This window comes from Hypanus sabinus, chromosome 21 (assembly GCF_030144855.1).
Source record: "Hypanus sabinus isolate sHypSab1 chromosome 21, sHypSab1.hap1, whole genome shotgun sequence".
Classification (NCBI taxonomy): domain Eukaryota; kingdom Metazoa; phylum Chordata; class Chondrichthyes; order Myliobatiformes; family Dasyatidae; genus Hypanus; species Hypanus sabinus.
In genome coordinates this window covers 2,314,417-2,327,189 of record NC_082726.1, presented here as the reverse complement: position 1 = coordinate 2,327,189, position 12,773 = coordinate 2,314,417, and the positions used below count along the sequence as shown (strand labels likewise).

Below are 12,773 nucleotides of genomic sequence, written 5' to 3'. Positions count from 1 at the left end.
CCAGGAGTGTGGCTGAGGAGGGGAATAAAGAAACAGCCATGATTGAATGGCGGAGCAGACTTGATGGGCCAAATGGCCTCATTCTGCTCCTTTGTATTGTGGTCTATACGTAGTTGTTCAAAATGTCCCCTGGTGGTTACAGATCTTTACATGATTCTGGCAACTTCTGAGTATCGATCTATTGGAATATGGACTGCCTGATTGGATAACTCTTATCTACAAATTTGAATGGAATGTTTCTTTCATTCAAAATGCAGGAGCTGAACATATTGCCCTGCTATCTTTTCTTCATTCTCTGTTCTTTTTTCATAGCCTCTTGACTTTTGCAACTGATTCTCTTTGCTCTATTAGAGCTTAATAAAATGATCGTGAAACAAAATGTTTCGTGCCACTTCCCTGACTTCATAAAGAACCTTGGATTAAAAACACATGTGACAACAGATGTTGGAAGCTGGAGGAAAATACTAGCTGCTGGAGGAACTCAGTAGGCCGAGTAGCATCTGTGGGTGGAGGAACAGACCAGATGAAGGGTCTCAACCTGAAACAATGTCTGCCTCTTTTCCCCTCCCTCACCCCCAGATGCTGCCTGCCCTACCGAGTTCCTCCAGCAGATTGGTTGGATCCCTGGTTGTTACAGCATGGTTGGATTCTGAAGAAATCTCTCCATGTTATTACCAAACACTACTAGAGCAGGTATAGTGCAAGCTGGAGACAGAAAAAAAGCTCCCTATGCACTGTCCCAAGAGATAGTACAGAATAAATATAAACTCCTCAAAACCCATAACATTAAGGCTAGAAGTAAAAAAGGCCAGATGTTGTACAGGATATATTCAGTACAACATAACAATCCAGGATGTTCCTTTATACCATGGTCCTAAATGGATGGCACAGTATCATAGCGGTTGGTGTAACGCTTTACAGCGCCAGTGACCCTGGTTCAATTCCATTGCTGTCTAGAAAGAGTTTGTATCAGCTCCCCATGACCACACGGGTTTCCTCTGGATATTCCGGTTTCCTCCCACATTCCAAACACGTTCTGGTCAGTGAGTTGTGGGCATGCTATGTTGGCACCAGAAGCATGGCAACACTTGGGTTGGCCAATGACATAAACAACGCATTTCACTGTGTGTTTCAATGTGCAGGTGACAAATAAAGCTAACCTTTCATCTTTAATTTGAAACATTGGACAACAAAAATGATGGATTGGGATGCTTGCTTTCCAGCTAGCTTGAACTTGGCTCTTGCGTCCATGAGTAAGAGGAACAAAGGGCAGTCTCTTATTCAATGTTAAACCAGATTGTTGTCCTTCTACAGATAATCGTGCTGCCCAGTCAACACTGACCTCTTCTGCTTTATTCCATGTGTCCACATCTCCCAGAAACATCTCCGGCCGTGTGGAGAGTTTCAGCTGGAAAGTGAAGCCAAGGACTCCATACACTGAATACAAGAAGTCAAGGCAACCCTTTATCTCCTCCTCAATCTGCAAGAAGATATAATGCTTCAGGCTCAACAGTCATCAAGTACACTCCAGACACATATGCCAACAAGATAATCCACATCTTTTGTCCTCAACTACAATTCATTTGTAGTGGCATTTCATTTCATCATCTCGTCACAGTTTAAATACTCTCAGCTATGATGATACTGTCGTCGATAATAAACTAAAATTTGTATGAGGAAAGTCCTCATCTAGCCACAGTTTAAATACTCTTGGCTGTGATGATGATAATAAACTAAAATTTATATTGCTTATATTATTTATATAAAATTATATAAATTATTTATATAAAATTCATATTATTAAATTATATTATTTAAATCGCAGCAAGAGGTGGAGAGGGAAGAGGGAAAAGAAACTCAGAGTAGCTGTTTTTTTTTAACTGTGCAGGCGCGTGACGTAGCGCGCCAAAGGTTTAAAAAGAAGAAGTTTTTAACGGTTATTTAAATTGCAGCAAGAGGCAGAGAGAGAAGAGAGGAGAGAGAAGCTTGGAGAGAAGCTGTTTTTTCTTTAACTGATCGGGGCAAAGAGGCTAGACTGCACAGGCGCATGATGTAGTGCGCCAAAGGTTTAAAAGGAAAGATATACAGCGGCCATCATTGGACTGAGGCAGAATGAGCTTTGGCTCAATCAGGCTTTGGTGAGAACAGACAGAGGCGAGGTTGAACGGGGCACGACTGCACAAGCGCGTGAACGTCCACTAGTGAGGCAGCGGGAGAATTTAAATAGCGAGCAGAGGCTGAGTACGAGCATCACTCCAGGTGAGGTAAGGCCGGGTAAGCTCCTTTAATTAATCTAATTAGCTTAGGAGTGGGTAATGGAAGCAGCATTTAGGGCAGTCGAGTGCTCTGTTTGCAGTATTGGGAAGTCAGGGCGAGCACAGCTGTCCCTGATGACTACACCTGCAGATGGTGCATCCATGACAAACCGTGTTAAGGAACTATAGCTGGAGCTGGATGAACTTCGTATCATTCGGGAGGCAAAGGCAGAAATAGACAGGAGTTTCATTGAGATAGTCACTCCTAGGAGTCAGGAGACAGGTAGTTGGGTGACAGTCAGGAGAGGGAAGGGGAATAGACAGGAAGAGCAGAGCACCCCTGTGGCCATTCCCATCAACAATAAGTATACCGTTTTGGCGGGGACGAACTACCAGGGACAAGTTGCAGCGGTCGCGTCTCTGGCACCGAGACTGGAACCTCAGCTCAGAAGGGAAGGAGGGCAAAGAGGAGAGCAGTAGCGATAGGGGATTCGATAGTTAGGGGGACAGATAGGAGGCTCTGTGGAAGAGATCGAGAATCCTAGAAGGTCTGTTGCCTCCCTGGTGCCAGGGTCCATGATATCTTGGATCGAGTTCTCAGTATTCTCAAGAGGGAGAGTGAGCAGCCGGATGTTGTGGTCCATGTCGGGACCAATGACGTGGGTAGGATGAGTGAGGAGGTCCTGAAAGGTGAGTTTAGGGAGCTAGGTGCCAAGTTAAAGGACAAGACCTCCAGGATAGCAATCCCTGGAAAACTGCCCAATTATCTATAAATCTGAAGCCCTCCCTCCTGCACCATATCTTCAGCCACGTGTTGATCTGCAGGGGCTCTGACAGAAATATTTCAAATGTCATTAGAAACGGGGAAGGATTGGCATATTGCTTATGTGGTTCCATTGTTTAAAAAGGGTTCTAAGAGTAAACCTAGCAATTATAGGCCTGTCAGTTTGACGTCAGTGGTGGGTAAATTAATGGAGAGTATTCTTAGAGGTGGTATATATAATTATCTGGTTAGACAGGGTCTGATTAGGAACAGTCAACATGGATTTGTGCGTGGAGGTCATGTTTGACAAATCTTATTGTATTTTTTGAAGAGGTTATGAGGAAAGTTGACGAGGGTAAAGCAGTGGATGTTGTCTATATGGACTTCAGTAAGGCCTTTGACAAGGTTCCGCATGGAAGGTTAGTTAGGAAGGTTCAATTGTTAGGTATTAATATTAAAGTAGTAAAATGGATTCAACAGTGGCTGGATGGGAGATGCCAGAGAGTAGTAGTGATTAACTGTTTGTCAGGTTGGAGGCTGGTGACTAGTGGTGTGCCTCAGGGATCTGTACTGGGTCCAATGTTGTTTCTCATATACATTAATGATCTGGATGATGGGGTGGTAAATTGGATTAGTAAGTATGCAGATGATACTAAGGTAGGTGGCGTTGTGGATAATGAAGTAGATTTTCAAAGCTTGCAGAGAGATTTAGGCCAGTTAGGAGAGTGGGCTGAACGATGGCAGATGGAGTTTAATGCTGATAAGGTGAGGTGCTACATTTTGGTAGGAATAATCCAAATAGGACATACATGGTAAATGGTAGGGCATTGAAGAATGCAGTAGAACAGAGTGATCTAGGAATAATGGTGCATAGTTCCCTGAAGGTGGAATCTCATGTGGATAGGGTGGTGAAGAAAGCTTTTGGTATGTTGGCCTTTATAAATCAGAGCATTGAGTATAGGAGTTAGGATGTAATGTTAAAATTGTACAAGGCATTGGTAAGGCCGAATTTGGAGTATTGTGTACAGTTCTGGTCACCGAATTATGGGAAAGATGTCAACAAAATAGAGAGAGTACAGAGAAGATTTACTAGGATGTTACCTGGGTTTCAGCACCTAAGTTACAGGGAAAGGCTGAACAAATTAGGTCTTTATTCTTCACAGCGTAGAAGGTTGAGGAGGGACTTGATAGAGGTATTTAAAATTATGAGGGGGATAGATAGAGTTGACATGGATAGGCGTTTTCCATTGAGAGTGGGGGAGATTCAAACAAGAGGACATGAGTTGAGAGTTGGGGAGCAAAAGTTTAAGGGTGACTTGAGGTGGAATTTCTTTACTCAGAGAGTGGTAGCTGTGTGGAATGAGCTTCCAGTAGAAGTGGTAGAGGCAGGTTCTGTATTGTCATTTATAGTAAAATTGGATAGGTATATGGACAGGAAAGGAATGGAGGGTTATGGGCTGAGTGCAGGTCGGTGGGACTAGGTGAGAGTAAGCATTTGGCACAGACTAGAAGGGCCAAGATGGCCTGTTTCCGTGCTGTAATTGTTATATGGTTATATGTGGCGATTCCTCATCTAGTCACAGTTCCACTCTCCGCTGTGATGATACTGTCATCAATAATAAACTAAAATTTATACATGGTAATTCATCATCTAGTCACAGTTCCACTCTCTCCTGTGATGATACCATCGTCAATAATAAACTAAAATTTATCTGTGGAGATTCCTCATCTAGTCACAGTTTAAATACTCTCGGCTGTGGTGATACTGTCCTTCATAATACAATAAAACAAACAGACCGAGGACACATGCCAGTCTTACGATTCAAGCATCCTTTATTTCACTCATGCATGCTCTCTGTCACTACACTATGCTGAACAGAAAACTGTGATTTTTATGTAGAATTGGCTTACCAGATATGGATATTGACCATTTGGTAAAGTGTGTTTGTTTGAACTTCTTACTTGCAAGTTCAACCACCATTCACAATAGAGATATTAATAGTCGATAGAGATTACAAGATGACAACCAATGACACTTTGAAGTTAGTAAAGCAATTGTCTCTTTGTTGTTGGGTATTTCACATCCGTTGGTTATATTCCTATCTCGTTTGTCTCTGGAACGCCGAATTGTGTAAAGGGAAGTGATGTTCTTCAAAGATCTTTTGACAAAACGTCTCACTTTTGAGGCCCCACTTGACTGGTTTAATGACACACTACCACAGTCACCCCAGCCTATCCATATTCCAGCATTGTCTCAATGCAGTGACTCCAGGATTGTCACTTCAATGGTCTCCTTGCCTGGGTTGACTACATTCTGCTGCAGTCATCCTCGCCTGGACATTGTCTTTCCCTTTGTCTTATCGCAACCCACATAATACTCTCAGTCTGAAAGGACAGAGATAAAAGCCTTGCACCTGAACAAGATCCAGAAAGATCCATGAGACCAGTCATGGATACAAACTTTCCTCATTCTTCTGATTACACAGAGTAAAGGCCCATAGCTTAGCAAGGGCTGCCACAAACTAACAGTGAACACATCAGTTCGGCCAACAGAACAGTACCTCAGAGTCAGTATCTCCAGGAGCCATGCCCCAGGGAGAGTCAGCACCTTCAGTGTAAGGAACTGAGCAGATTTCTGTTCATGGTTTGAGGAAGTAGCACTGATCAAGACCAAGCTGAGCTGTAAGCCCAGGAGCACTGTGTCACCCACCTGCTCCACCATGCAAAAGATGTGGCCATCGTCTTGCTCAAACCGCCGCACCCTGGTCAGCCCGGTCAATGTCCTTGAAAGCTCACTGCGGTGAAGAACGCCAAAGTCAGCTAACCGAAGTGGCAGCTCACGCCAAGATCGTGGGCGATGGTTAAAGATCAAGCTGAAAGAGAGTTACAGCAGGTGAGCAATGTGTTCTAATGCAGGGGTCACCAATCCACCAATCTGTTTTGCACCATGGACCAGCCAACGGGCGGGGGTGGGGGTGGGGTGGGTGTTAATCACGACCGGAATATAGGTGATAAGTCAATTATAAGTCACTTATAAATGGCTAATACATATACATATAAATGGCTAATATCTTTCATTTCTTAAAGGGTTTATCTAACGAATTTAATATTAAACACATAGTACATATTTTCCTCGCATTAACATACAAAATTATTGCAACACACCAGTTAGAGGACAAGGTAAGGGCCAGAGGTCCCCGTACCGGGGCTGTGGCAGTTGCAGTCCAGAGAGAGCAACCGACCGAGCGAGGAGTGCGACAGGGCGCATGCCCGCCCCCGTTGCAGGTAGGTAGGATCTATCAGCCGACAAAAGTTTCGCTCGAGGGATGACTTTCAGTAGATCGCAGCGAGGTAGCTGCTCTGCTACTTACGAAAGCCTGAGCCCAAAGTAGGTCGTCTGTGAATATTTTAGCACCATGTTCCCCACAAACATACGGTGTGCTAAACAGATTTAGAGGCGGTGCCCATCTGTTCGCACTACAGGCCACTAGCAACAGCACTTCTCACCGGCCACACGAGGCGGCTGGTTACCTGAGGCTTACCAGCGATCTTTGGTGCTAGGGTATCACTGCATTTAGGCGACTGATGACCTCGCGTAGGTAATGACTTCACATGCATAATGATCTCGCGTGCGTGATCTCGCGTGCGTTCAAGTTCAACAGTGGGTGTGACAGGGAATGAGGAAAGGTGCAGCTGACTCATATCGTTTCATATCGACAAATCATATCGTTTCCTCATGGCCTGGTAGCACACGCTTTGAGGCCCGGTGGTTGGGGACCACTGTTCTAATGAAGAGGCATTTATCTGAAGCCTCTTCCTACATATGCAGCTTGACCCAAACTGCACTTTCTGCTTATTTCAGATTTTCACCATTTGCAGTTTTTTCTTATTTTCACTGAGATTTAGCTGACTGGTTTGTAACTAATCACTGTGAAGGCCATGGGCCCAGACAAAATTCTGACTATAGACCTGCAGACTTGTGCTCCAGAACTTGCCACACCACTAACCAAGTTGTTCCAGTACAGCTATAATACCAGCAATGTCGAAAATTGGCCAGGTATGTCCTGTACACAAGAAATAGGACAAGTCCAACCCAACTAATTACTGCTCTATCAGTCTATTCTCAATAATCAGCAAAGTAATGGAAGAGGACATCAACAGTGCTATCATTACAGCACCTACTCAGCAATAACCTGCTTATAGATGTCTAGTTTGGGTTCCGTCAAGGCTACTCAGCTCCTGACCTCATCACCTCCTTGGTCCAAGCATGGACCAAAGAGCTAAATACCAGAGGTGAAGTGAAAGTGAGAGCCCTTGACATCAAGGCAGTATTTGAATGAGTATGGCAACAAAGTGCCCTAGCTAAAATGGAGTCAACAGGATTTAGGGGGAGATCTCTCCGCTGGTTGGAATCGTACCTGACACAAAAGAAGATGGTTGTGGTGGTTGGAGGTCAATCATCTTATCCTCAGGACATCACTGCAGGAGTTATTCCGGGAAGTGTCAGGGTTAGGGTTAGCACCAGCTTATCTTCAGCTGCTTCATCAATGACCTTCCTTCAGTCACAAGGTCAGAAGTGAAGATGTTTACAGATGACGGCACAATGTTCTGCACCATTTGTGACTCCTCAGAGAGTGAAGCAGTTTATACCCAGATGCAGAAGTGCCTGGACAATATCCAGGCTTGGACTGACAAGTGGCAAGTAACCATCGACAAATAGTTGCAGCAGTGTGTACTATCTACAAGATGCACTGCAACAACACAAATTTCCTAAGGCAGCACCTTCTAGACCCATGCCCACTACAATCTAGAAGGACGAGAACAGCAGATACCTGGGAACACCACCACTTGGAAATCCCCCTCCAAGTCACTCACCATCCTAACTTGGAAACATATTGCCACTCCTTCATTGTCACTAGGTCAAAATCATGAAATCCCCTCCCTAACAGCACTGTGGGTGTACCTAAACCTCAGGGGACTGCAGCAGTTCAAGAAGGCAGCTCATCATCACCTTCTCAAGGGCAGCTAAGGATGAGCAATAAATGCTGGCTTAGCAGGTGACACCCACAGTAAATGAATAAAAAAACCTCAGCTACAAGCTGGACACTGTGGGGTCTGTGACAGTCTGCACTAGTATAAAAGGTCGAGTGCTCTGAGATAGGAGTAGAACCAGGCCATTCGGCCCATCAAGTCTGCTTCACCATTCCACCATGGCTGATTCATTTGCCTCTCAACCCATTCTCCTGCCTTCTCCCCGAAACCTTTCACAGCATGATTTATCAAGAAGCTATTAACCTCCACCTTAAATGCACTCCATGACTTGGCCTCCACACCACCTGTGGCGATGAATTCCACAGATTCACCATCCTCTGGCTAAAGAAATTCCTTCTGGCACTGTTGATCAGAGATAGTAACATGGCTGCAGAAAAGGTGGACGGTATGGAGGGATTGTCTACGGAGTCTCTGTGGGTGGAGGTTAGGAACTGGAAGGGGTCAATAACTTTACTGGGTGCTTTTTATAGGCCGCCCAATAGTAACAGGGATATCAAGGAGCAAATCGGGAAACAGATCCTGGAAAGGTGTAATAATAACAGAGTTGTTGTGATGGGAGATTTTCATTTCCCAAATATCGACTGGCATCTCCGTAGTGCAAGGGGCTTAGATGGGGTGGAGTTTGTTAGGTGTGTTCAGGAAGGTTTCTTGACACAATAGGTAGATAAGCCTACAAGAGGAGAGGCTGTACTTGATTTGGTACTGGGAAATGAACCTGGTCAGGTGTCAGATCTCTCAGTGGAAGAGCATTTTGGAGATAGTGATCATAATTCTGTCTCCTTTACAATAGCATTGGAGAGAGGCAGGAACAAACAAGTCAGAAAAGTGTTTAATATCAGGCAGGAAATTGGAGGCTTAAATTGGAAAGAGATGTTCTCAGGGAAAAGTACAAAAGAGATGTGGCAAATGTTCAGGGGATATTTGTGTAGAGTTCTGCATAGGTATGTTCCAATGAGATAGGGAAGTTATGGTAGGGTACAGGAACCATGGTGTACAAAGGCTGTAATAAATCTAGTCAAGAAGAAACGAAAAGCTTACAAAGGTTTAGAGAGCTAGGTAATGTTAGAGATCTAGAAGATTATAAGGCTAACAGGAAGGAGCTTAAGAAGGAAATTAGGAGAGCCAGAAGGGGCCATGAGAAGGCCTTGGCGGGCAGGATTAAAGAAAACCCCAAGGCATTCTACAAGTATGTGAAGTGCAAGAGGATAAGACGTGAAAGAATAGGACCTATCAAGTGTGACAGTGGGAAAGTGTGTATGGAACTGGAGGAAGTAACAGAGGTACTTAATGAATACTTAAGTATTCACTATGGAAAAGGATCTTGGTGATTGTAGTGATGACTTTCAGCAGACTGAAAAGCTTGAGCATGTAGATATTAAGAAAGAGGATGTGCTGGAGCTTTTGGAAAGCATCAAGTTGGATAAATCACCCGGACTGGATGAGATATATCCCAGGCTACTGTGGGAGGTGAGGGAGGAGATTGCTGAGCCTATGGCGATGATCTTTGCATCATCAATGGGACAGGAAAGGTTCTGGAGGGTTGGGATGTTGCTCCTCTATTCAAGAAAAGGAGTAGAGATACCCAGGAAATTATAGACCATTGAGTCTTACCTCAGTGATTGGTAAGCTGATGGAGAAGATCCTGAGAGGCAGGATTTATGAACAGTTGGAGAAGTATAATATGATTAGGAGTAGTCAGCATGGCTTTGTCAAGGGCAGGTCGTGCCTTACGAGCCTGATTGAATTGAGGATGTGATTAAACATTGATGAAGGAAGAGCAAAAGATGTAGTGTATATGGATTTCAGCAAGGCGTTTGATAAGGTACCCCATGCAAAGCTTATTGAGAAAGTAAAGAGGCATGGAATCCAAGGGGACATTTCTTCGTGGATGCAGAACTGGCTTGCCCACAGAAGGCAAAGAGTGGTCGTAGATGAGTCATATTCTGCAGTGCACCAGTGGGGTCCCTCAGGGATCTGTTCTGGGACCTTTACTCTTCATGATTTTTATAAATGACCTGGATGAGGAAGTGGAGGGATGGGTTAGTAAGTTTGCAGATGTCACAAAGGTTGGAGGTGTTGTGGATAGTGTGGAGGGCTGTCAGAGGTTACAGCGGGACATTGATAGGATGTAAAACCGCGCTGAGAAGTGGCATATGGAGTTCAACCCAGATAAGTGTGAGGTGGTTCATTTTGGTAGGTCAAATATGATGGCAGAATATAATATTAATGGTAAGATTCTTGGTAGTGTGGAGGATCAGAGGGATCTTGGGATCCCAGTCCATAGGATGACTCCGTGGTTAAGAAAGCGTATGGTGTAGTGGCTTTCATCAATCATGGAACTGAATTTAGGAGCCGAGAGATAATGTTGCAGTTATATAGGACTCTGGTCAGACCCCACTTGGAGTACTGTGCTCAGTTCTGGTCGCCTCACTACAAGGAAGGATGTGGAAGCCATAGGAAGGGTGCAGAGGAGATTTACAAGGACGTTGCCTGGACTGGGAGCATGCCTTATGAGAATAGGTTGAGCGAACTTGGCCTTTTCTCCTTGGAGCGACAGAGGATGAGAGGTGATCTGATAGAGGTGTTTAAGATGATGAGAGGCATTGATAGTCAGAGGCTTTCTCCCAGGGCTGAATTGGTTGCCACAAGAGGACACAGGTTTAAGGTGCTGGGGAGTAGGTACAGAGGAGATGTCAGGGTTAAGTTTTTTTACTCAGAGTGTGGTGAGGGTATGGAATGGGTTGCTGGCAACAGTGGTGGAGGCGGATACGACAGGGTCTTTTAAGAGACTTTTAGATGGTTACATGGAGCTTAGTAAAATAGAAGGCTATAGGTAAGCCTATTAATTTCTAAGGTAAGAACATGTTTGGCACAACTTTGTGGGCGAAGGGCCTGTATTGTCCTGTAGGTTTTCTATGTTTCTATCTCTGCAACAAATGGATGTCCCTCAATTCTGTGGATGCACCCTCTGATCTGAGACTCACCCACGACAGGAAACATCTTCTCCACATCCAGTCTATCTTGGGCTTTCAATATACGATAGGTTTCAATGAGGCCCTCCCCCATCTCATTCTTCGAAACTCCATTGTGATTCCAGAGGCATCAAAAGCTCATCTTATGATAAGCCTTTCATTCCCAGAATCGTTATTGAACCTCCAATGTCAGCACACCCTTTCCTAGATGAGGGGGCCCAAAACTGCTCACAATACTCCAAGTGAGGCTTCACCAATGCCTTAAAATGCCTTGGTGTTGCATCCTTGTTTTTACATTATGATCTACAAGAAAGAAACCTTGGATTCCTCCAGATAGACAAACGTATGTCCATGCAGAAAACTAAACTGGCACCAAACACTGGTTCACCCACAAGACAAAACAAATCCTCTAAATATCTGTGGAGAAATTAAAAATAATCAATTTTCCAAAACCACACTTTGCACCTGGTACGTACCAGTGCCCGGGACAGTTCATGGGTTTCAGGGCAAACATCTCCTTCTCCACATCGAAGGTGAACATGTTATTGCAGTAGTGCTGCCAGTGGCCAGACACCTCCCACAGATGGCTGCTATAAATATTTGGAGAGACCACCTCAGTGAATCCACGTCTTCGATACTCTGACTGTAACAGGAACAGACAGTCAGTCAAACCCGATATCCCTGTATTTAATTTCAACAGCAAACATGAGGAAGTCTGTAGATGCTGGAAATTCAAGCAATTCAGGACTGACAAAGAGTCTCGGCCCGAAACGTCGACAGTGCTTCTCCTTATAGATGATGTGTTCCACTAGCATTTTGTATGTGTTCCCTGTATTTACTTAACTTTTCACATCTGATGAAGCACCTTCTTAAGGACAATTTGATAAACAGAAAATGCTGTAACTCAACAGGTCAGGCAGATAATGAAACAGTTAACATCTCATGTCAAAGATTCTCTATTATACGATGGGTCTTTGACCCGAAACATTAACTCTGCTTACTTTCCACCCGAACTGTTTCCAACATTTCCTGTTTTTATTTCTGAAGAGTAACATCTGCTGCTAGATGGGACATTGGGCTGACAGTTTCCACAGAACAAGCTGTTGAACACAGCAGTGCACAATGGTTGACTTTGGTGACAGTGGTCTAGGAACACCAACTCAGGGACAGCTCCAAACTCCTCTTTAAAAAAGTGCAAGAGGTACACCATCAATGTCAGATATCTTGTGAATGACAGTGCCTTGTCAACACCCCCAGATTCTCCCGCCAACACCCCAGGTTCACCTGTTGACACTTCCAGATTCTCCTGCTCGCACCCCCAGGTTCCCCCACCTATGCCCCCGGATTCCCCCAGCTGCGCCCCCGTGATCTCCCACCGACACGCCCACAATCTCCCATCATTAACCCCATATTCTACCACTCACCAACACATGAATAATTTAGAGAAATCGATTCGCTTCCCAAACCGCACATCTTGGGAAACCCACGTAGTCACAAGGAGAACATGCAAACTTCACAAAGATAGTAACACACACAAAATGCTGGTGGAACGCAGCAGGTCAGGCAGCATCTATAAGGAGAAGCACTATCAACCTTTCGGGCCGAGACCCTTCGTCAGGGTTCCACCAGCATTTTGTGTGTGTTACTTGAATTTCCAGCATCTGCAGATTTCCTTGTGTTTGCCTTCACAAAGAGAGTACCTGGGTCTGGATCAAACTCAGATCTCTGGAA

General features: G+C 44.6%; 1 protein-coding gene across 2 annotated transcripts in view; it reads right to left on the bottom strand.

The window, feature by feature from the left end:
• The window catches only part of LOC132378738 (threonine--tRNA ligase 1, cytoplasmic-like), an 89,695-nt gene that overhangs the window by 15,079 nt on the left and 61,843 nt on the right, over positions 1-12,773 (bottom strand). For both annotated transcript variants that reach the window (XM_059945848.1, XM_059945849.1), the window contains exons 10-12: positions 11,519-11,685; positions 5,729-5,891; positions 1,343-1,480 (exon numbers count right to left, since the gene is read on the bottom strand). In XM_059945848.1, the coding sequence (XP_059801831.1) occupies positions 1,343-1,480; positions 5,729-5,891; positions 11,519-11,685 (468 nt within the window). The remainder of the gene's footprint in view (positions 1-1,342; positions 1,481-5,728; positions 5,892-11,518; positions 11,686-12,773) is intronic.